Genomic DNA, 20475 nt, shown 5'->3' on the forward strand with positions numbered 1-20475 from the left:
GGGGAACTTCAACTCTTCACAGCAAACAGAGCAGGATGGTTAAGAGCCACCACACTGAGCAGTTGGTCTACCATCCCATCCAGATGAAAGCCAGATATGCAGGAAGGTCAACCCCAGTGTGGTGCCGGCACTGAGCACATACTGGGTTCAGGCTCAGGGAAGTGCTACTTTAACCAAGCACTTCTATAATAAGGACGTAAATAAACAAACAAAAATGGACAGGAGTTGGCTCAGTGGTTAAGAGGACAAGGTTCAATTCCAAGCACCCACATGGTAGCCCGGAACCATCAGTAACTCCAGTTCCAGGGAATCCAATTGACTCTTCCAGCCTCCTCAGGCACAGGCATGCATTTTGGTACACAGACATACATGCAGACAAAACACTCATATATATATATATATATATATATATATATATATATATATGTTTTAAAATGTTTAAAAAAAAACTAACAAAAAAAAAACCTAAACAGTAAATTCACAGAAGATTTAGAAAAGAGTAAATCTTGTTTGTTTTTTTAACTATTGAGGCTAGAACATGTCCCGTATGGGCTGTGAGCGTTGCCTAAAACAGCACACAGTCACCACATCATTATGGATAAATCTTCCCGTCAAGTTGTGTGGTCTGCTAGGCATGGCAGTAAGTGCCTTTAATCATTGGGAGGCAGAAGCAGGCAAAGGCCAGCCTGGGCTACATAGCACATTCCAGGCCAGCCAGAGCTACACTAAATAAGACCCTGTCTCAAACATACACAATCTGATAACGTTCTGGGATCTAATAATGAAAACCGAATAGATCAATCAAACAATTCTAGAGTCACTGACACTCAAATGCCTTCCTGAAAAATTAGTCACTGGGCCCTGGCAAGATGGTTCAGTGGGTGAAGGTGCTAGGCTACCAAACTTGACCACCAAGTTTGATCCCCAGGGCCCAAATGATAGAAGGTGAGAACTGAATCCTGTATGTTGTCCCGTAGCCTTTCCACATGTTCTGTGGAAGGTGCACATATCCATTTTACATGTGGAGAGAGTACATGAGAGATACACTATGCACTGATGGAAAGCAATGGAAAGCAAGCCAAGTGTATAATTCTGTATTTCCTAGAAGCCACGTTAAGTTATTATTTTTTTCTAGCCCATATATATCAAGTTGTTAGAGCTGAAACATGGAATCAATTTAACAGGAGGTACTTCCCTGCCCTTCTCACTTCAGGCCTCTAATGCTGGGGGGGGGGGGAGGGGGGGTGTTGTTACGGCATGTCTCTTTAGACCAGCCACATTTCAGCTGCTTGGTTGCCTCAGATAGCCGGGGTTTGGGTAAAGACAGGGCAGGCATGAACAAATCTGGAATAATTCCTCAGCCCTGAAACCTAAGGAGGAAAGTTCTTAGATCAGAACTAGGTGTGAGTAACAACATGTCGAAAGTATATTTACTGTAAGCTTCACTTTCTAAACATTTATAAGGTGATGGGGAAGGTATATAGTCCATGAAGAAGCAGCAGTTGAGAAAATAAAGCAACACAGAAGCATAGATCTACCTCCAACCAAGTGCTGAGGTTTCTCTGTTTTATGACCCAAGGTCTCACTATGTAGCCAAGGCTGGTGTGGAACCTATGTAGCCCTTGAACTCCTGGCATTCCTTCTGCCTCAGCACCCCAAATGCTGTAATTAAAACCAAGTGTCACCACACCTGGCCGAGGAATGTTTTGCAAAAGGCATTTTAAGACAAAGCTACTGTGTGGTGGTGGAAGTGCATGTCATATCTATTTGTATAAAAATGTAGAAAGCTGATTCCAAAGCCACTATGATGGCTGACATTCTAGACTATAAGGCATGTGGGGGATGGGATGAGAAGACTCTATAAGACGGGACACTGGGCAGTAGCCAAGCAGTCAGAAACAAATATTTGCTGTGCTGAGAGGCCGGGACTGAAATCAATAGCTAGCTACTGATTGAACTATGCATACATGTGTCTTACAGTTTCCATTCCCCTTCCCTCCCCCTGCAAAAGAAAAGCCAGACAAAGTCTCCTCTACATTACCTTTCCTGTTTGAGGTATGGCATTTTTCATTATCCTAGCCACATTTGCAATTGGAAGATAAATATCTTGTTCTCTGAAACTTTCTTTTGAACCATTTGTATCTTCATGATCATTCATGCTGTCCTCAGTATCTAAAGAAAGTTTTTTAAGAATTAGGTTTAGGGGCTGGAGAGATGGCTCAGCGGTTAAGAGCACTTACTGCTCTTGCAGAGGACCCGGGTTCGGTTTCCAGCACCCACATCAGGCAGCTCACAACCGCCTGTAATTCCAGTTCCAAGGGATCTGACGCCCTCTGCCTCCACAGGCAACTGCACACACACGGGGCACATAGCTCACCCAGGAACACACACATAAGTAAAAATAATAGTTTATAAAGCTTTTCATAATTTTAATTCACCCTTGAAAAGACTCCCTGCAATGGTCTAAAGCAGGAGCCATGTGGCTCATTACCCAATGCTCCTTAGACAGCATAACTGTTCTTTGCACGTTTCCTCAGGGCTACAACTGACCCACTAATCTCATACCCAGTGCCTAGCAGTCTGTGTTCACTGTCATGGAAAATCCCACCACCCATTCTTCAGAAAGCTCTGCTCTGATCCCTGCAGCACCTTCCAAAGTGCCCCCCGCTTCATGCAACACACCTTGGCTAGTGCTCTTTGCTGGTTCTCTGAATGGTTTGATAGTTCTTTTCACTTCTCGTTTCTTTCCCTACAAATCAGCTTTGTGTGACTGGGACGTGGCTCTACAGAGCAGATGGCGATGCAGCTTACTGTGGAGTGTTTGGCTGCCATGCATGAGGTCTTGGGCTCAGTTCCCATTAGAGGCAGAGGCAGGGCTCATTCAGTGCCTAACTTAGCTATAAAACTCAGTCAGTAACCTACGTTCCTTACATATCAATAGATAAGGTTTGTGTGTATCCAAAGCAAGTGTATATAAGCATGTATATGTAAAGTTTCTAACGTATAAAACTCCTAGCATTTATATAAACTTGTTCATATAAAGTTTATATTAAATTTTATAGACTTGATTACTGACCCAATTGGATAATGATAATATAGAATCTACTAACACAAATCCCTTCACAGCTCCTAAAAATAAATATTAATGTTTAAACTTACAAATGGCACAAAAGCAAATTATTTCTAGCATATTAATCTAAGAATTCCTCTTATTTACTTTTTTCAGGGAGTCTGATCAGTTTGAATTTTTTAAAGCACACTTCTATAACAGAGCTCTTTCTAGAACTCCGCCGCAGTCTTCTGAAGACTCTATCGAATAAGATGGTAGGCTCTCAGAAGACCTGGATTGACCAAGGCCTTGCCTTCAGTCTAGAGCACTGTATTCTATCCCGAACTGGTACATCTGTCTCTCCTTTCTCTCATCTCTCTTCCTCCCTCTTCCCCACTCTTCTTTCTTTTAAGACAGGGTTTTCTCTATGAAGCCCTGCCTGGTCTGAAACTAGCTCTGTAGACCAGGCTACTAGCATCACTCTCAGAAATCTGCCTGCCTCTGCCTCCTGAGTTCTGAGATTAAAACTGTGCACCAACACATCTGGCCTTTACTTCTTATTTTGATAAAGGGTCTCACAAACTTGGTTAAGCCAGTCCTGAACTTGTAACCCTTCCACCTTAGCCTGCCAAACTGCAGGGGATTATAGGCCTGCTCCACTAGAGCAGGCTCATTTAGATTCCAGTGAACCGAGGCACGTGATCGGTCACTCTGCTGTGAAGACACTGACCTAGGTGTGGCTCTAGCTGTGGCCTTACCATCATGGGGCTGGATCACATAATGACTTCCTCCGATGTAGTCTGCAGAAATCCCTAGCTGGGAAGCATCTGTGGTAGAGCTGTCGCCATCCATCTAGAGAGACAAAGTCTTTTTAGTGCACTTCAGAAAGCAAGACCCTGCACTTACTGGCCCAGATGCACCAATTATAGTTATCAGTTTACCTTACTCAAAACATTCTTGACTTGGGAAATGTTTCAATAATTTGCTAACTATTCAACATTCCTGTCCATATTCCATGTATAATAAGTATAAATTCAAGAGGAACAAAAGAAAAGGAATCCACAGCAGATACCTTTTCCCTTTCAACTACGTAACCCTCAAATACCATACAGTCAACCTTAACCTGAAGACACTTTTTCCTTATAATGCAAGTCACAGTAAGTGGAACAGACCCAGGAAGTGGGCCAGCACATCCCCTCAGCTGTTCTGGGAAGCCTAGAGGCCTAAAGAAAGAGTCACATTTGCTCCTGCTGTGCACGTCCCCCCTACCCCTTTGCTGCCTCTGTCCCCCATCCCCGCCCCCGTGGGGTCTGACTGAGGGGGCAGCCTCTTGCCCATGCCAAGCTTCCCACCGGTGTTTGAATGAGCCCAGTGCCTGAGTCTAATACAAGTACTTTCTCTTGCCCCGGCTCCTCCCACATTCTGATTCTTTAAAGAAAAGGAGGTATCTAAGAGGCCTGAATACAGACAGTACAAGTACAACCACACATAAGAGCGAGCCCTACAGTGACTATTTCTGCCTGTGGAGGTCTGAGGTCAACTTCAGTGTCGCTCCTCAGGGGCCAGACACCTTGTTTTATGAGACAGTCTCTCATTGACCTGGAACTAGCCAATTAGGCTTGGCCCATCTCCAACCCCACCCCAGGCTGCGCAAACCATCAGGGCTGGCCTTTTCATATGGGTTCTGGAGACTGAATCAACTACGTTATCTCTGCAGCCCTGACTGGTTTTCTGTTTTTGTTTTCAGTCTCTTTAGGGCTACGAGAAACAAGAGCAATCTGGGTGAGGGAAGTAACCACTGGCCCTGAACAGACCCTATTTCATGTCACCACAAGCCGACCCAAAGGCTTTCTGCTGTGCAAACAGTAGACCAGGAGGGACTGGCCTGTGTGCATGGAGAACTCAAGGCTGCATTACCTCCATGACAGTTAAGCAGGTGGACTGTAACTGGCAAACTGAACTCAGGCCTAGGAGCTGCACGGACTGCAGCCTTCACTCCTAATAGAGTACAGTTTCCACCCCAAGGGTTTGCTCCAATACTACACACCAGGCTAGTTTCCACATCTCCAACACGGCATATCTTCCATGCATCTGGTAGCTCTGACATGCCCCCCCGCCCCCCCCCAACAGAACACCAATGCACAGGAACGCCAACCATCACTCCAACAGAAATGCTACTTCTCTGACCACCAATGCCCTCCATGGATACAGCAGGCCGTGGAGAGATGCTCTAGGAGAGGAACTACACTTTCATTGCTTTACAGGAACACAACCAAAAACTTTGTCTCAGAACCCAAAATTAGAAACAAGTCTTGACTGGCGAGGTCTGACAGCAGAAATTCTTGGCTTAGTGGATGTCCACAGGATACTAGTCTTAAAGTTCCCAAGCAGGAGTCTGTTCAAGGAGCTAGGTGGATCCAGATGAACTGATTCATAAACACAACCAAAGATACTAAAGCAGAAAGCTGACTGCTGCCACCGTGCTGTCTGCTGGTTGGTGGTTATCGTGTGGATTGCCCACACTAGCCTTCTAAGCATGCAGATAATACTATTTCACAGCTGTCAGAATTAGTGGCAGAGCTGTGAAGACGGCACTTGGCACGCAGTTACTGCAGGCACTGGCTTGCCTCTTCCTTCTAAAGCCGTGTCTTCTGCTTAACTCAACTCCACACCTTCTGTTCCTTGACTCTTTCTGCCATTAAATCCCACTCAGACTTTAATTCCAATATTCCCTTCCCTGCTGGAATTCTTGATTTATTGTGTTCTGAAATCCCCAAACATTTAGCGTTCACTTGTCTGAAGCCAACAGCAACAGGGACACTCCTTCAGGTGACAGCCTCTCTCAGTGTGTGATGACTGTCTCTCATGTGCTAGTGACTGCTCCATGGGAGGAACCGAGGGAAAACCTGTTATAGGTCTGAGGGTTTGTTTCCTATGACATTTTATGAAAGAGAGTGCAGATGAAAGTCAGCCAATAAGTATTTCACAAACTAGTCACTGTTTATTGGCCCATGTTTTGTATGGTCATCTAACAGTAACACAGATAAGGGCTCTGTCCTCATCGTGCAGAGAAAACACTATTACACAATCTAGGGACAAGTGAGGAGTGCAGAGCGGTCTATGTGGACTTGAGCAAGGTGGATGAGCGGAACTTTAGCTCATAGGGCTGGTGTGTGGATCAGGAGACATCTTTAAATACTGAGCACGCTATAATGGGAACACTCCAGGTTTAGCATTATGTATCTATCTATATCTACCTAAAATATACACACATATTTATATAATATTAGTTGTTAAATGTTTATATAAACAATGACAATCAGCCAACTAATTGCTAATGCTGCCAAGTACTAAGAAAAACATAGAGGTTTTGCTAGTACCTTATTCCAAAGGGGCTTCACTAGACTACTCTGAGGAGGCCCAGAAAAGGTCCATTAGGAGATGGTATTTAGCCAGCAGTGGTGGCACACGCCTTTAATCCCAGCACTCAGGAGACAGACACAGGCAGATCTCTGATTTTGAGGCCAGCCTGGTCTACAACACAAATTCCAGGATAGCCAGGACTATAGAAAAATCCTGTCTTGAAAAGATAAACAAAGAAGATGCCATTTAAACTGAGGTAAAAAGGGGTTGGCGAGGAGCAAGATGTTTCAGACAGAAGAAATAGGAAACACTGTTGGTTGATAAGCTAAGCAATTATCTTATGGACAAGAGCCACCAAGGGGATTCTTAGTGAAAAGAGCACAGAAAACCGAAGGAGGGAGAGAGCCAGAAGGCAGAAGGGGGTGTGGCCCTGTTGCAGCAGCAGGAAGTGGGGTAAGATGATCCCCAGCCCCAGTTACACCAGTTACCACGAGTTACCACTGTGTGCATCCAAGGAGGCACTTAGTAGGCCTATGGAATTGAGGTTCCCAGGTCACCTCATTACATTAGGTTCGGTGACTATGCTATCTAGCTGAGCTGATGATGCGTACTGTTCTTTAACTATGATGCGATGATGCATCTTACTCTGATTTTAAAAGCAGCAATATTAGCCCATACTGATCCCCTGTGAATACAGTAGATGGACAGGTAGAGCAACACTGTCTTCTTTACTATGCCGATTTTCTGAGCACTTCTAAATTCCTCAGGAGAGGCTCATGGCCCTATGCAGCAGCCTAAGAAACAGCTATGGGCCTGCGAGACAGCTCAGCAGGTAAACTTGTTTGCCTGCCCCCTAACAACCAAAGTTCGATCCCATGAACCCACAATGAAAAGAGAGCCCAGTTCCACAGTCATCCTCTGACTCTACCTCGTACCTATCACCTCCAGCACAAAAGCATCAACTGTCATTACTGTCTTTTCAAATCTCCTTTCCAGGCACAAAGACCTTTGCTCTTATATATAGCCTACCCTCCTACCTGCTCTTTATCTTCTGGGAGTAAGAAAGCAGTATCAGGAATCCTGATCTCTGAATTCAGCCCCGCCCACTTCCTTAGTCCCGTTTACACGTGCCGGCTCATTACACACACACACACACACACACACACACACACACACAGCACAAGCTGTGCTCTTGGGGTTGTGAAAGCCCCCCTTCCTCCCGATCCTGTCTGCCTCTCTTCTCGCTGCAATGCATGGTTCTCACACAGCTTCCCATTCCCATTTAAACTCCCTCGTGCATGCCTTCTAACCTCCGAATGCCAATGAAGCCGCTCTGAGGGCCGCCAGCGGCCCTGCTAACCTGACGGGACCATGGCAGTACTGACACCACCTGTCTCACTTCCCTTCTCCCCAGACCTCCAGAGCTTACTTACTCTTACTCTATCCCCTAACTGTCAGTTTCAATCCAAGGGTTTCTCTTTATTCCTCCCCTTGTGGTGAACTCATTAAATGTTACCTCTGCTTTCAGAAACAGTCAATTTACAATCACTGATTCCCTGCCATGCAAGCATCCATTAATGAACTCTAAGACACTGAGTGTAAGACATCTCCCCTGTCCCTGAATAACAGAGACCACGTCTGCTCATCTGATCTAACTACGCCAACACTGTTTTCTGGTCTCCACCTGGATCTGCCCCTCCTGTTCTGTCCCACCAGACCACCACCTAGCCCTGTCAAGACTAACTCACCAAAAAGCTTCCACCAGATCTCCTGCATCAAATGCAAACCTCCTCTTCACAGCTTTACAAGAAGGTTCCCTTCGTAACCTCACAAAGTCCTTAGCACTAGAATACACCTGGAGGACCACCAAGTAAACCCAGGCCTCTCTCCTGTTTGAAGAGTGAAGCAATGGTGACTCATAGGAACTGTACCCTGCCTGAGGTCACAGATACCATAGCAGAGCCAGAGCCAGAAAACAAAGACGGGCCAGGTGGGAGGTCAGCACAGCATTTTCCTGTGAAATCCCCACCTGGAAAAAGTGCTGATCCCCACCTGCAAGCCTGTGACTCACTGGGGTGTCCAGGCTTTTGCTTTGGATGACACCCTGGACCTAGCCATATCCCGCCGTGTTTAGACCCTGTTCAGGCCAGGAGGATCCCTCCTGACATTCCTAGGTCAACCACCACACCCCTCTTCTTAGCAGCGTGTGCAGGGAGACTCAGCCTGTTCCACTTGGCACATACCACATTCACTTTCAGTAATGCCCTGCCAGCTGAGCAGACAGCCCACAGGCAGGCGGGCAAGTTCTTTACCAGACGGTCTCTCTGGCACTGACTGGGCCCACAGGAATCAGAGAGCATGTGCCAGTTGCTGACAAGAGGCGAAGGGACTTAGCACAGGTAGTCTGCCTAAACTTAAGAATCACTACACTGCCTTCTCCAATACATCGGCTATCCTTTAATTTCATACAAAATTAACCAAAATGATGAAATAAAACATACTTACTGTCATGAAATACTGAATTATGTATCAGTGGTATTCTCAAATACCTGTCAAAAAGGTGGTGGCTCCTTGTACAATTTTAACCTAAAAGACAAACATACAAGCATCTATTAATAGTAAAAGTGTATAGACTATAGGCTTTCTTAAAATTAAAGAGGACACAAGTCATCTTACCTGCTATACTTAATCAATGGGTTAGGGTGAAAAGTTAATTCTACAGGCAAGGGGGAAATGGCTTTCGAACATAACCCTGAATTTGCTTTAATAATCAACAGTTATCACAATACTCCAAATAAGGGATCAGATTATATATTATGCAAGAGACTGAAAACTCAACACATCTAAATTTCACAAAATATTAACACCAAGGATAGAAATACCCCACTCATAAACTTGAATTCTTGAGGATGGATTTGTTTTTTTAAGTGTTTCAGAGATGTACACATTTTTAAACTGAAAAAGGAAACAAGCATGTCAGACTATAATGCATTGAAATTATCTTACATCCTGCTGGAAAAGACACACACAACCTTGCAAGAGGGCTCACCAAAACAAACAAGTCCACGGGCCTTTATCGTTTTGAAGAGCGAGCCATCAGTGTGAAGTGAAATTGCATCAAGCCAGCACTTCGGTCTCACTGTAAGCAATGACAGTACTGGGACCTTATTTGCTGATTTCCCCCCTTTTTTTTCCCAAAGGAAACAAATAAATGGGAAAGGTGCAGATCAAACATCCTTTCCGTGCTCATGACTCGCATCGAAGCATGAAGTGTAGAAGGGAAAAAACAGGGCTGCTGAATTTTAAAAATCAGCACTTAAAAGGGCTCAGGCAGCAAAGACTACCTGGCATTGCTATACTCTTACAAGTAACCTATATTGCCTTCCCATATATGTCCCTTTTCTAGATCCAGAACTGTTCCTGTAGCTTTAAAAAGTGTGTTTGAACACTCAAACACTGAAGGTTGGGTATGTTTATGCATCTTGCTTAGAGTGGGAACGGGGCGAGAGCCTTACCAACCCAAATAGTTGGTAAGTATATATTTAGACTCAATCCATTAAGAATATCTCTCTTCATATGGAAAGCATTTTCTTCAGGGCAGGTTATAATCTGTGTAATAGCTTAAGGGAAAGCATACATCTGCTTGGTGTTTGAAGAAATGCAAATCTGTATCCAAGAAAAGCAGATTCCCTTCCTCCAACCTCCTTTCTTTGGCATAGACAACCACAGCTTTGCACCGATAGAATCCTTAAATTAAGCTACAAAGAGCAGTGCAGAGGAGGAATAATTTGCCTTTAAAGGAATTCTGGTTAAACTCTCAGTATCTCATCCATAAAGCTCCTATTTATTAATGCCACTACTACTGACCCATCACTTTCTGTTACCGATTAGTTTCCTTACTGAGAGCTGAAGCCACCCGGGTGATTTGTGGCACCATCTACAAAAACTAGGGTCTGTGAAGATTAGCGGGATGCCATTTTTTTTTAAAGGTCGTCTACTACCTAACCTTGTCTAAATCAAACAGCCCCCTTCTAGACTTTAGGCATGAAAGGATCGGCGGGTGCTCGGTAAATTCTTTGTTCTCGCAGACCCTCCCGCCCCCCCCCCCCCCCAGCACGGGTGACTGAAACCTCCGTGCAACCTCCAAGGCTCCCTTCCCACCTTCGGGGCAAGTCCGGGGCGAGCCAGCCGCCAGATGGCTGCATGCTGTAGGCGCGGAGCGGGCCGGGGACCCGCCAGGCCGCTCGTTCCTCGCGGGGACCCGCCGCCTCGGCTCGCAGGTGCCCGAGCAGCCCCGCGGAGCGCATCCCCCCGCCGCCCGTGCCCAACGCCCGCCGCCGGCGGGATGCGGGAGACAAAGCGGCCGCTCCGGGGCGCAGCGTTCCCCGCCCGCCGGCTCCCCGGACAAAATGGAGCCGGCCCGGGGCTGCCGCCGCGAGAGCCCCGCAGCCGCCCGGCCCAGCCCGACCCGGGCTCGCGGCCCCGCGCACAAAGCGCCCGCCGCCCCGCGCCCGGCCCGGCCCGGCCCGAAGCACAGCGGCCTCGCCCGGAGGCCCGGCCCGCCCGAAGGCTGCGGACTGCGAGTGCCCCCGACCGCCGCGGCGTTGGCGGCGGGGACGGCGCCGGGAGGAGACGGACATTTCATTCGAGCTAAAGTGGAGTCGGTTTAGGAGCGATCATTGGCCGAAGCGAGACACAAACCTCCAATGCAGCCCTGGTTGGCTCCCGTCTCCAATCGGCTGTTTGGTTGGACAGAAAATGGCTGCGAAGGAACCAGTCCCAGCGCGGAGCTCCACTTCCAGGACTCGGCCTCCCCTCCCTCCGCCGCGGGCCGCTTCCCTCTACGTGACACCCTCCCTCCGCGACGCCCGCGCCCGAGGCCACGCCCTCGGCCCGCCCCCGGCCCCGCCCCGGAGCCCCTAAGCAAGGCGCGCGGTCCGCAAAAGCGCGCGGGCGGGCTCTGGATGCTCGCTCTTCAGGGCTTCCGAGAGACCGGCGCTCTCATCCAGGGCTTGCTCCGGCCTCTTTCTCCTTCCAGCTCCTCCTTCCCCACCAGCCAGCGTCTCGCCCGCCTGAATTCATCCCCGGAGAGGATCTACACCTGAGCTACTTTCCAGAATGCTTTAGGCACCTAATGTTTTCTAGGTATCTCTCCAAGCCACCTCAGGCACACAGCGTTCCCTCTCAAGTCAGTGAACAAAGATGTTAGTTTTTCATTTTAGCACACCATCCCCTTCCTCCAAGTTTAACAGGTAGGCTGTCCCAGCCGACCTCCATCCTGTACTTTGGTGCTGCGTTCTCATGTTAGGTCTGCCGTACCAAGTTGGCTTACTACCTAAAGTGCTCATTTCCCAACCAGATAACACTGGGCTGCAAAAACTCATGGCCTCTGTGCATTTAAGGCCTTCCCTGTCGGCCTCACTGAAATCTGGATCGAATGTCCCTTGGCTACCATTCTCCCTTGTGGTGGTGATCCAAAATGTCCTGCATGGCCAGCCACTGCAAAGTACTGCAGGATACCTGCACCCGGATAGATGGAAAATTGTTGTCCTAGGACTTACAAGGATAAGTAAGCAAGACTGAGAATTCTAGGTCAGCCTGAGATACATTAAGACCCTGTCTTTTGAAATAATAGTATGGCTGGGTCAGGCAGGTGCACGCCTTTAATTCCAAGACTAGGGAGGTAGATGTCAAGGCCATCCTGGTCTACAGAGTGAGTTCCAGTATACCCAGGGCTACACAGAGAAACCCTGACTGAAGAAACAGAAACTATAGTAGTAATAATTATAGAAGGCCCTGGTGTTGTGGCTTATGCCTTTTAAACCCAGGACTGGGGAGACACAAACAGGAAGATTGGAAATTCCAGGCCATCTTGGGCTCCCTAGTGTGTGTGTTCACATCCAGCCTGGGCTACATAATCGGACTGTATCTCAAAAAAGGGGGGGGGGGGTTTGGGTGTATATTACATATAAATGTGTGTGCATAAAGTATACAGAAAGATTGAAATATGTTATTTATTGAGATCCAGCTGTGTCTAGAATATATAAGTATTTCTCAGGTAAATAAGGAAGCAAGAACAAATGAGTCTTTCTCGGTTATTTCAAGAGGAGTTAGGGGCACCACTACCTGAATCTACCAAATTCTAGGACACCCTCCTCTTCCTCTTCCTTCTTCTCTTGTTTTGGTTTTGTTTGTTTGTTTGTTCCAAGACAGGGTTTCTCTGTGTAGCCCTGGCTGTCCTGGATTTCACTCTGTAGACCAGGCTAGCCTCAAACTCACAGTTCTGCCTACCTCTGCCTCCCCAATGCTGGGACTAAAGGTGTGAACCACCACCACCTGTGGGCCCAGGACCCCTTCTTACTAGCCAGATTTACCACTCTGTTATTTCCTTTTTTAAAAAAAAATTAAAGATTTATTTATTTTATGTATATGAGTACACTGTCACTGTCTCCAGACACACCAGAAGAGGGCATCAGATCCCATTACAGATGGTCATGAGCCACCATGTGGTTGCTGGGAATTGAACTCAGGACCTCTGGAAGAGCAGTCAGTGCTCTTAACCGCTGAGCCATCTCTCCAGTATCCTTATAACAGAAATAATATTAACTACTATGGCTCATTGCAATTTATACATATAAAGACCTAAAAAGGTTAATATTCTAAAATTTTTGTTTGGTCAGTTTGTTTTTTTGAGCTGTTTCACTATATAGTCCAAGTTGGGCTTAAACTCAAGATCTATCCCTGCCCCTGCCCCTCTCTCCCCCTTATCCTGATCCTGACCCTGACCCTCCCCCTGACCCTCCCTGACCCTCCCCCTGACCCTGACCCTGCCTTCTGAAGAACTGAGCATATGCCATATGTTTGTATTAGTTGGGTTCTTTTGAGGAACAAAACTCAAAAGATAGTTGGATAGACAGACAGACAGATAAGTACCATATATATTTATGGGATTTATGAGAGTAACTTATAGGCTAGTCCAACATTGGTAAAAACAAGAATCCAGTAGTTGTCCAGTCCATGAGACTGGATACCTCTGCTGGTCTTCAGTAGATGCTGGAGTCTCAAACCAGTGAGGGGATGGACTTGCCAGTGGTAGCAAGCAAGGCAAGCACTTCCTTCTTCCATGTCTTTTATATAGGCTATCAGGAGATATGGTCCAGATTTAAATGTATTGTCCCACCTCAAAAGATCCAGATTTGGGGTGGATCTTTCCACTAGAGATTACTAGATCAAGAAAAGTCCCTCAAAGGTATAACCAGATGCTTGGGTTTCAGTTAAATCCAGATGTAGTCAAGGTGACAACCAAGAACAGCCATCACTGTGTATTAGTCAGGGTTCTCTAGAGTCACAGAACTTAGTTTCTTTATATTAAGGGAAATGACTGTGATGACTTATAGCCTATAGTCCAACTAACCCAACAACGGACAGCTGTGGATGGGAAGGCCAAGAATCTAGTAGTTGCTCAGTCCCACAAGGCTAGGTGTTCCAGCTGGTCTGCAATAGAAGCTGGAGGCAGGCTCTAAAGAAGCAGGTTCCAACAGATGTGCTGGCCGGTAAGTGCAAGCAGGTGAAGAGTGAGTCTTCCTTCTTCCAAAAATGTTCTGATATAGGCCTTCAGCAGGAGGTGTGGCCCAGGTTAAGTGTATACCACCACACCTGGATCTGGAACTTGCTTTGTCTCAGGCTGACCTTGAACTCAAAGATCTCCTTGCCTTAGTCTCCTGATTAAAGGTGTATACTACCTTACCTGGGCCTAAGCTTTTCACGCCCATTATGTCTCAAAGTCCCTATGCCAAGATCCAGGTCAGAAGCTTGTGTCTTCCAGCCTCAAGATCTGGATCACAGGTGAGCCCTCCAATTCTGGATTGTAGTTCATTCCAGATAGAGTCAAGCTGACAACCAGGAACAGCCACTACGCAATGTCTATTCTATCATAGCATGTTCTCCATTTCTAAACCCAAGTCTACCCTAGACCCTGTTCTTAGTCCCTTCTATGTGATGAAGACCAGGAAGATATGACTTCTACTTCTCTCTCTTGTCACAGATATACCATTCCCCTAGCCCACCTCACCACCCTCTGAAACCTCTGGCCTTGACGTAGGCACACACACACACAGCTCTTACCTCAAGATCCTAAGCTGCCCCTTTTCACTTCTGAGTCCTCTGTCTCCAAAAATCAAATGTCCCTGTTCCTCTCTCTAAAGTAGCCCCCCGTTCTGGAACATGGTAGCACTTGCCTATAATTTCAATAGCCAAGAAACCAAAGCAGGAGGGTTTCTAAAAGTTTGAGGACAGCCTTTGATGCCTCCCTCTCCCTACCGAATCAACAACACAACAATATCTTTTTTTTAAAAAATACATGCTAAAAAGAACCCTGCCTCTTAAAGCTTTCACCTCCCCAATGACATTACCTGAGGTCAAGCCTTTAACAGGTGCATATTGGGGGACCCTTAAGCTCCAAATTACAGTCAGTAAGTTTCACCTCTTCCCTTTCCTGAAAGCAGTTTTTTCTCCCCATCTCCCTCCCCGACCTCTGGAGAAACTTCAGCAAGAAGCAGAATGCTACAGCCCTGGAGAATAAGACTGGAAAAGAGCCTCCTGGGTGAGCCTTAGGCAAAGCACAGCCCCACTGATAGCTTAGGCTATGGCCTGGCTAATAGACCCAGAGCCACAGCCACTTGCAAATTATTTCCCTATAGACGCTGAGATAGTGTTTGCTGTGACATTGTTTGGGGGATGACTGGTCACAGAGCAGTAAGTAATGAACACCATCTACCTAACAGTTTGAAATGGCTGGATAGTATAACACAAACCAAAAGATCATGCTACCAACTAAAAGTGGAGGTAAGCAGTATGTATGTATGTATGTATGTATGTACGTAGACAGGACCTCGGTTTGTAGCTAGGTTGGCCTCAAACTGGGGGTGCCCAGCCCTGTCTTCCTAAGTGTTAGGATCACAGGTGTGCACAAAACCATGTTAAACCATTGTCTTCACACTTGTTCGTTTATATGTGTGTATGTTCCATCACCGTAGCATGTATGCAGAGGTCAGAGGTCAACTTTCAGGAGTTGGTTCCCTCCTTCCACCATGTGGATTCCAAGGCTCAAACTCAGGTGCCAAACTGCCTTTGCCAGATGAACTGCCACGTTGGCCATGAACCTTTTTTTTCCTTCAATTTTTTTTGGTTTTGGCTTTTTTGGGGGGGGAGGCTGGGGGGTTTTTTTGGTTTTGGTTTTGGGGTTTTTTTTTTTTTTTGGTATAGCCCTGGCTGTCCTGGAACTCACTTTGTAGACCAGGCTGGCCTCAAACTCAAAAATCCGCCTGCCTCTGCCTCCTGAGTGCTGGGATTAAAGGCGTGTGCCACCACGCCCTGCCAGCTTTTTTTTTTAACTTGTGATTGAGTCTTTGTGAATTTCACATCACGCACCCCAATCACACTGGTCTCTGTGTCCCTTCATACCCGCCCTCTGCCCTTGCCATCTCTTCTCAAAAAGAAATAAAAAAGTACTTAAAAATAAAAATCTCGCGTGACACCTGTAGTGTGTCCCACAGTACACCAGTTTACCCAAACATCTTTATTTGCAAATGTTCATCGCAATGAGTCGTTGGTCTGGTTCAGGGCTTTTGCTACACCGTCAACATTGGATCCTCAGTGGAACTGACTCCTCCTGGATATCCCGCTGTTGCCCTTTGTCATTGAGATCCTGCAGGTTTGGTTCTGAAGGACCCGCCCCTTCATGCACTCCAGCAGTTCATAGATGGGGTAGGTGTTGGGGTGGGCCAACTCAGAGCCCTGGATCATAGCTGAGTTGGTCTGGCTGCCCGCTCTCCCGAGTCCATGCCATCAGCATCAGCTGTCCTGATTTGCCCAGGCGAGGGGTGGGACCAGCTGGCTTCCTTGCATTAACCAGCAAGGGGAATGGCCAGCTCTCCCACACGCACACGACTGCACAGCTGCCCACTGCCACTCATCCATTCAACATGGCCCCAGGAGGCATCCCAGACCTAGGGTGTCCGTATGGCCTTTGGTGATAACACGGGCCATGGCCATTCACAAAGGACCCCTGCTGTGGCAGGACCACAGACCCAGACATGGTCCACAGAGGCAGCACAGGCCAACATTGCCATGGCCTGTGGTGGCAGAGTAGGCTCCTCGTGTCAGGCTCTCATCCTCATCACAGCGGTGTCTCCAGCTACCTCTCTTCATAGTGCACAACCTGTTCCACTTCTCTTTCTCTCCCGTCTCTTCACCACATGCTCGCTCGTGGTAACGGCTCTCGCCCACCCACTCACCTGCTCCTCAGTTACCTGCTCTTCTTACTGAGTCCAGAGCCCTAAGCTGGAGGCACAGAAACCAAACGGTTGCAATTCTGCCACAGTAGATCTCTGTAGCAAACCCACTGGACAGAGTCTCTGTTTCGCTCCCCCTTCTAAGAGACGGGAGCAACTACCATCAAATCCTACAAAGGCCAGATTGCTGTAATTTTCCAACATTGCGTCCTCATACAATGCCCTCTGAGCACAGTCTAGACACTTCTCTTCCTCCCTGGGAAGGCCCACGGCCATATCCTTGAATATTAGCAGACCCTGGGAAGCATTTACCAGAGAAGCGCTCGTTCTTCTTGTCACTCTTCTCTGAGTTTCTGTCTCAGGAACAAATGCTGGAATTCTTGTTGAAATTTCACATCACAGTGTCAAAAATGCAAAGCTAATATGCACTAAGAATCTCCTCTGAGCACCAGTGTCTGCACTCTAGGACCTGGACAATAACAAACCTCTTAGGTAAGAATTCTAAGTAATTCAACAGAGATGGGGAATGTCTGGTGTGTTGGGTACTAATTTCTCTGCACCTCCCAGGGCTCTAGGTTCTGTACCAAAACTAAGCAGGTCAGGCTTTTCAATGAAACCCGTGAGACACCAGCCTGCTTCCTCCTCTTCTGTTAAGAACCTTGTGGCTCTCCAAGTCCCACTTGGAAAAATCCACACGCCATTTCTTAATGGTTTCTTTGTAGGGAGTGTGTCTGATCAGTCTGTTGTAACAGAATCCCCGAGATTCAGCAATTTATAGTGAACAAGTTTACTGTTCCATCACTCTGTCTGGGAAGCCCCAAATCAAAGGACTTAGGCTGTCCCTGAGGCATCTGGTAAGAGCCCTCTTTGTCTTGTGGTAAACAAGGCTGGTGGGGGAGAGAAAAGAGACACGGAGGGTGCCATCATACCTTTTCTAATAAGCCCACTCTGGAGATGAGATCACATTGGTGTTTGTGAGTGCAGCTCCCCCGACCTCAATCACCTCTTCAAGGCTGTGGCTTCTCATTGCTGTTCTGTCGGGAATTAAGTGCTGATGCCTGGACTTTGGGGACCACTTTCAAACCAAAGTGTTGGACCTGGCATTACACTTTAGTGATAGAACATTCTAGGCCCCCAAAAGGGAACAGTGAAAAACAATGGCATTTACCCTCCTCAGGTCGCTGGCTTGGGAGCACGAGTGGCCTGTAGAATCTGGAGTAGAATTTAGACTAGAACCCTGCTGCCATATTCTACCAGCTGAGTACTCTGGGGTCCACGGGCTATATATGCCCTACGGTGGTTAGAATAGGTATGGCTCCCACACATTCGTATATGTAAAGGCTTGGCCCATAGGGGTGGCACTGTCAGGATGTGTGGTCTTGTTGAAGGAAGTGTGTTACTGTGAGGTTAGGCTTTGAGGTCTCATATACTCAAGCCGTGCCCAGGGTAGAAGACGGTCTCCTGTTGCTTCTAGACCAAGATGTAGAACTCTTGGCTCCTTCTGCAGCATCATGTAGTCTGAAAACTGCCATGTCTCCCATCATGAGAATAACGGACTAAACCTTTGAAACTGTAAGCCAGCCTCAGTTAAATGTTTTCCTTTGTAAGTTTCCCCTAACATCCCATGTGTCTCTGTTTCTTTATCTTCAGATTGACAGACTTCTTCACTCATTTTGCAAACAGAGCTGTTGGGAGCATTAGGTAGCATACAGGGCTTAGAGTGAGTGGCCCTGGCTAGGAAAGACAGCCAAAACCATTAGTCATTTGTTACAGTGATTGAGACGGTTATGAGTGAAGAGGTTATTAAGACCAAGAATAACTGAGAACTCAGGAGGTGTAAGCATTATTAATATTTCTCTACTACAGCAGAATCGTGCCATCCAGTAATGCTTACCTAGTTTAACCAGTTATGGAAGTAATTTATGTGCTCCGTGGTAATTAGCATTGTGGATCTGAGGCACCTGAGGGAAGGAATGAGAGAGCAATACATTTTAATAAGGACTCCAGGGAAGGGACGGAAAGGGGAGGGGAGCTGAGGCAAGCTGAACCTGGAGAGAACAAGCTACAGCAAGCCTCGCAGACCAATAACGTGCCTCCTACTTCACGTACCACGATAGCCTCTGGGATGCTTAACGGTGCTACACTGACCATTTCAGGCCTCTTCCATAATCACAAATACTTCAGAATGAAAGGGGAACTTCACTGTAAAGTGTGTGAGCTGGTGTGTGTGTGTGTGTGTGTGTGTGTGTGTGGTCCTACAGAGCTCAGCTTTCTCCAGGATGGGCACGTCTGTATGTTTTGTGTTATTGAATAATTCTTCTTCTTCTTCTTCTTCTTCTTCTTCTTCTTTCCTTTTTAAAACTTCCCTTCCTTTTCTTTCTCCTTGTTGTGGTGCTGGGCTTTGTACCTAGAGCCTCATAGCCTCATACACGCTAGGAAAGTGTTCTACCTCTGAGCCACATCTCCCCTCCCCTTCTGCTTTCCTGCTACCCCTTTCTACTGGTCTCTGCGCATATTCTTGGTAATCCCAGCTGGGGAGTTTTAGCAGCTCACACCTCACCCCTTGCCATTTGCTTGGCTGGCTCCTAGGGACACTTGCACATTTCTGTTAGATCACCACTTTGTGATGATTAATCCGGGAGTGTGTTGACTGGACTGGATTAAGAGTTTCCTTAGGAGATTGAGAGCAGAGCATACCTTTGAGTGTGTCTGAGGGTGTCTGTGGTTTCCCGATCAATCATAAGCGCTTCAACTTCCAAAGGTTTAATTGATAGATTCTGTGCTTCCAGGAAGCATTCGTGAGCCCCCAAAAGACCACCAAGGAGCTGAATCTGACGCAATTAGAGTCTCTTTGTTCGAGTTTGAGCTTGGGCCACACCAGCGCTAACACAGCAGGAAGGTAGAACCCCAAGCCTAGTTTAGGCAAGCATTTAGAGAGGCAAGATGTGGGTATCTAGCCTGCTACACATCTGATTGGGGGTGGAGTAGGGCATTATGGCCTTTAACATAACTCGCTGGTGCTGGGAACCAATCCATAAACTTAACTTCTGCTTTCCTCCTGACTGGTGGTTGTTAGAAAATGAAAGGTCACGGGCAGGCTTGTAACCTGGAGGTGCAGATTTGGGGGGGGGGGGTGTAACTTGGAAACTGGTGCTAGGTACCAGTCTGTTAGTTAACTTGAGTTCAACCATAGGTCAGTTTCTCCTAAGATGGAGTCTAAACTCAAAAGATTTGGTCTCTCAGTTCAAACTTTTTTTTTTTTTTTTTGAGACAGGGTCTCATTATGTACCCTGGATGGTCTCGAACTCACTATGTAGGCCACACTGGCCTGAAACCCACGGAGATCCTCCTGCCTCTGCTTCCCCAGCTGGGACTAAGGGCACAGGTGTGGATTAAAGTTTTGAATAAACGTTTGGGGAGTGGTGAGGCCCAGGTGAGAAAGAGAGTCGCCAAAGGTGTGATCTGAAGGGTGCTTCCAGCTCTGACCGGGTCCTGTTCCTCTTCCCTGCTTCCTGGCTGCTGGGATGTGAGCAGCTTTCCTCCACTGTGAACTAACTGCCTCTGTTGGACTTGAGCCTTGCGGTGAGCCTAGGAGTAACAGACGCAGCTGGGTGTTGACGAGCCTCTGAAACCAGTAGCAGAGTGTCTCCCCCCTGCAGCTGTCACAGCCATACTGTCACAGTCATGGTGAAGATGAGGGACACCTGCTCCAGAAAGCTTCCTTGGCTCTGAGACATAAAATGGCTTCTTCTTCTTCTTCTTTTTTTTTAA

At 47.1% G+C, this 20475-nt stretch overlaps 1 protein-coding gene across 5 annotated transcripts in view; it reads right to left on the bottom strand.

Annotated features, from left to right (window-relative positions):
* Nfyb (nuclear transcription factor Y subunit beta) overlaps nucleotides 1-11246 on the bottom strand; it is a 15689-nt gene extending 4443 nt beyond the window's left edge. Inside the window, exons 1-4 of one of the 5 annotated variants that reach the window (XM_029482752.1) lie at nucleotides 11114-11246; nucleotides 8962-8998; nucleotides 3808-3901; nucleotides 2042-2172 (exon numbers count right to left, since the gene is read on the bottom strand). In XM_029482752.1, the coding sequence (XP_029338612.1) occupies nucleotides 2042-2172; nucleotides 3808-3901 (225 nt within the window). In that variant the 5' untranslated portion in view covers nucleotides 8962-8998; nucleotides 11114-11246. Of the gene's footprint in view, nucleotides 1-2041; nucleotides 2173-3807; nucleotides 3902-8917; nucleotides 8999-9461; nucleotides 9739-10573; nucleotides 10869-11113 lie in introns of those variants that run through there. The other 4 variants (XM_029482753.1, XM_021174064.2, XM_021174065.2 and 1 more) reach the window with 4 other exon arrangements.
* Nucleotides 11247-20475: the final 9229 nt, after the last annotated feature.

This window comes from Mus caroli, chromosome 10 (assembly GCF_900094665.2).
Source record: "Mus caroli chromosome 10, CAROLI_EIJ_v1.1, whole genome shotgun sequence".
NCBI classification, from domain to species: Eukaryota; Metazoa; Chordata; class Mammalia; order Rodentia; family Muridae; genus Mus; species Mus caroli.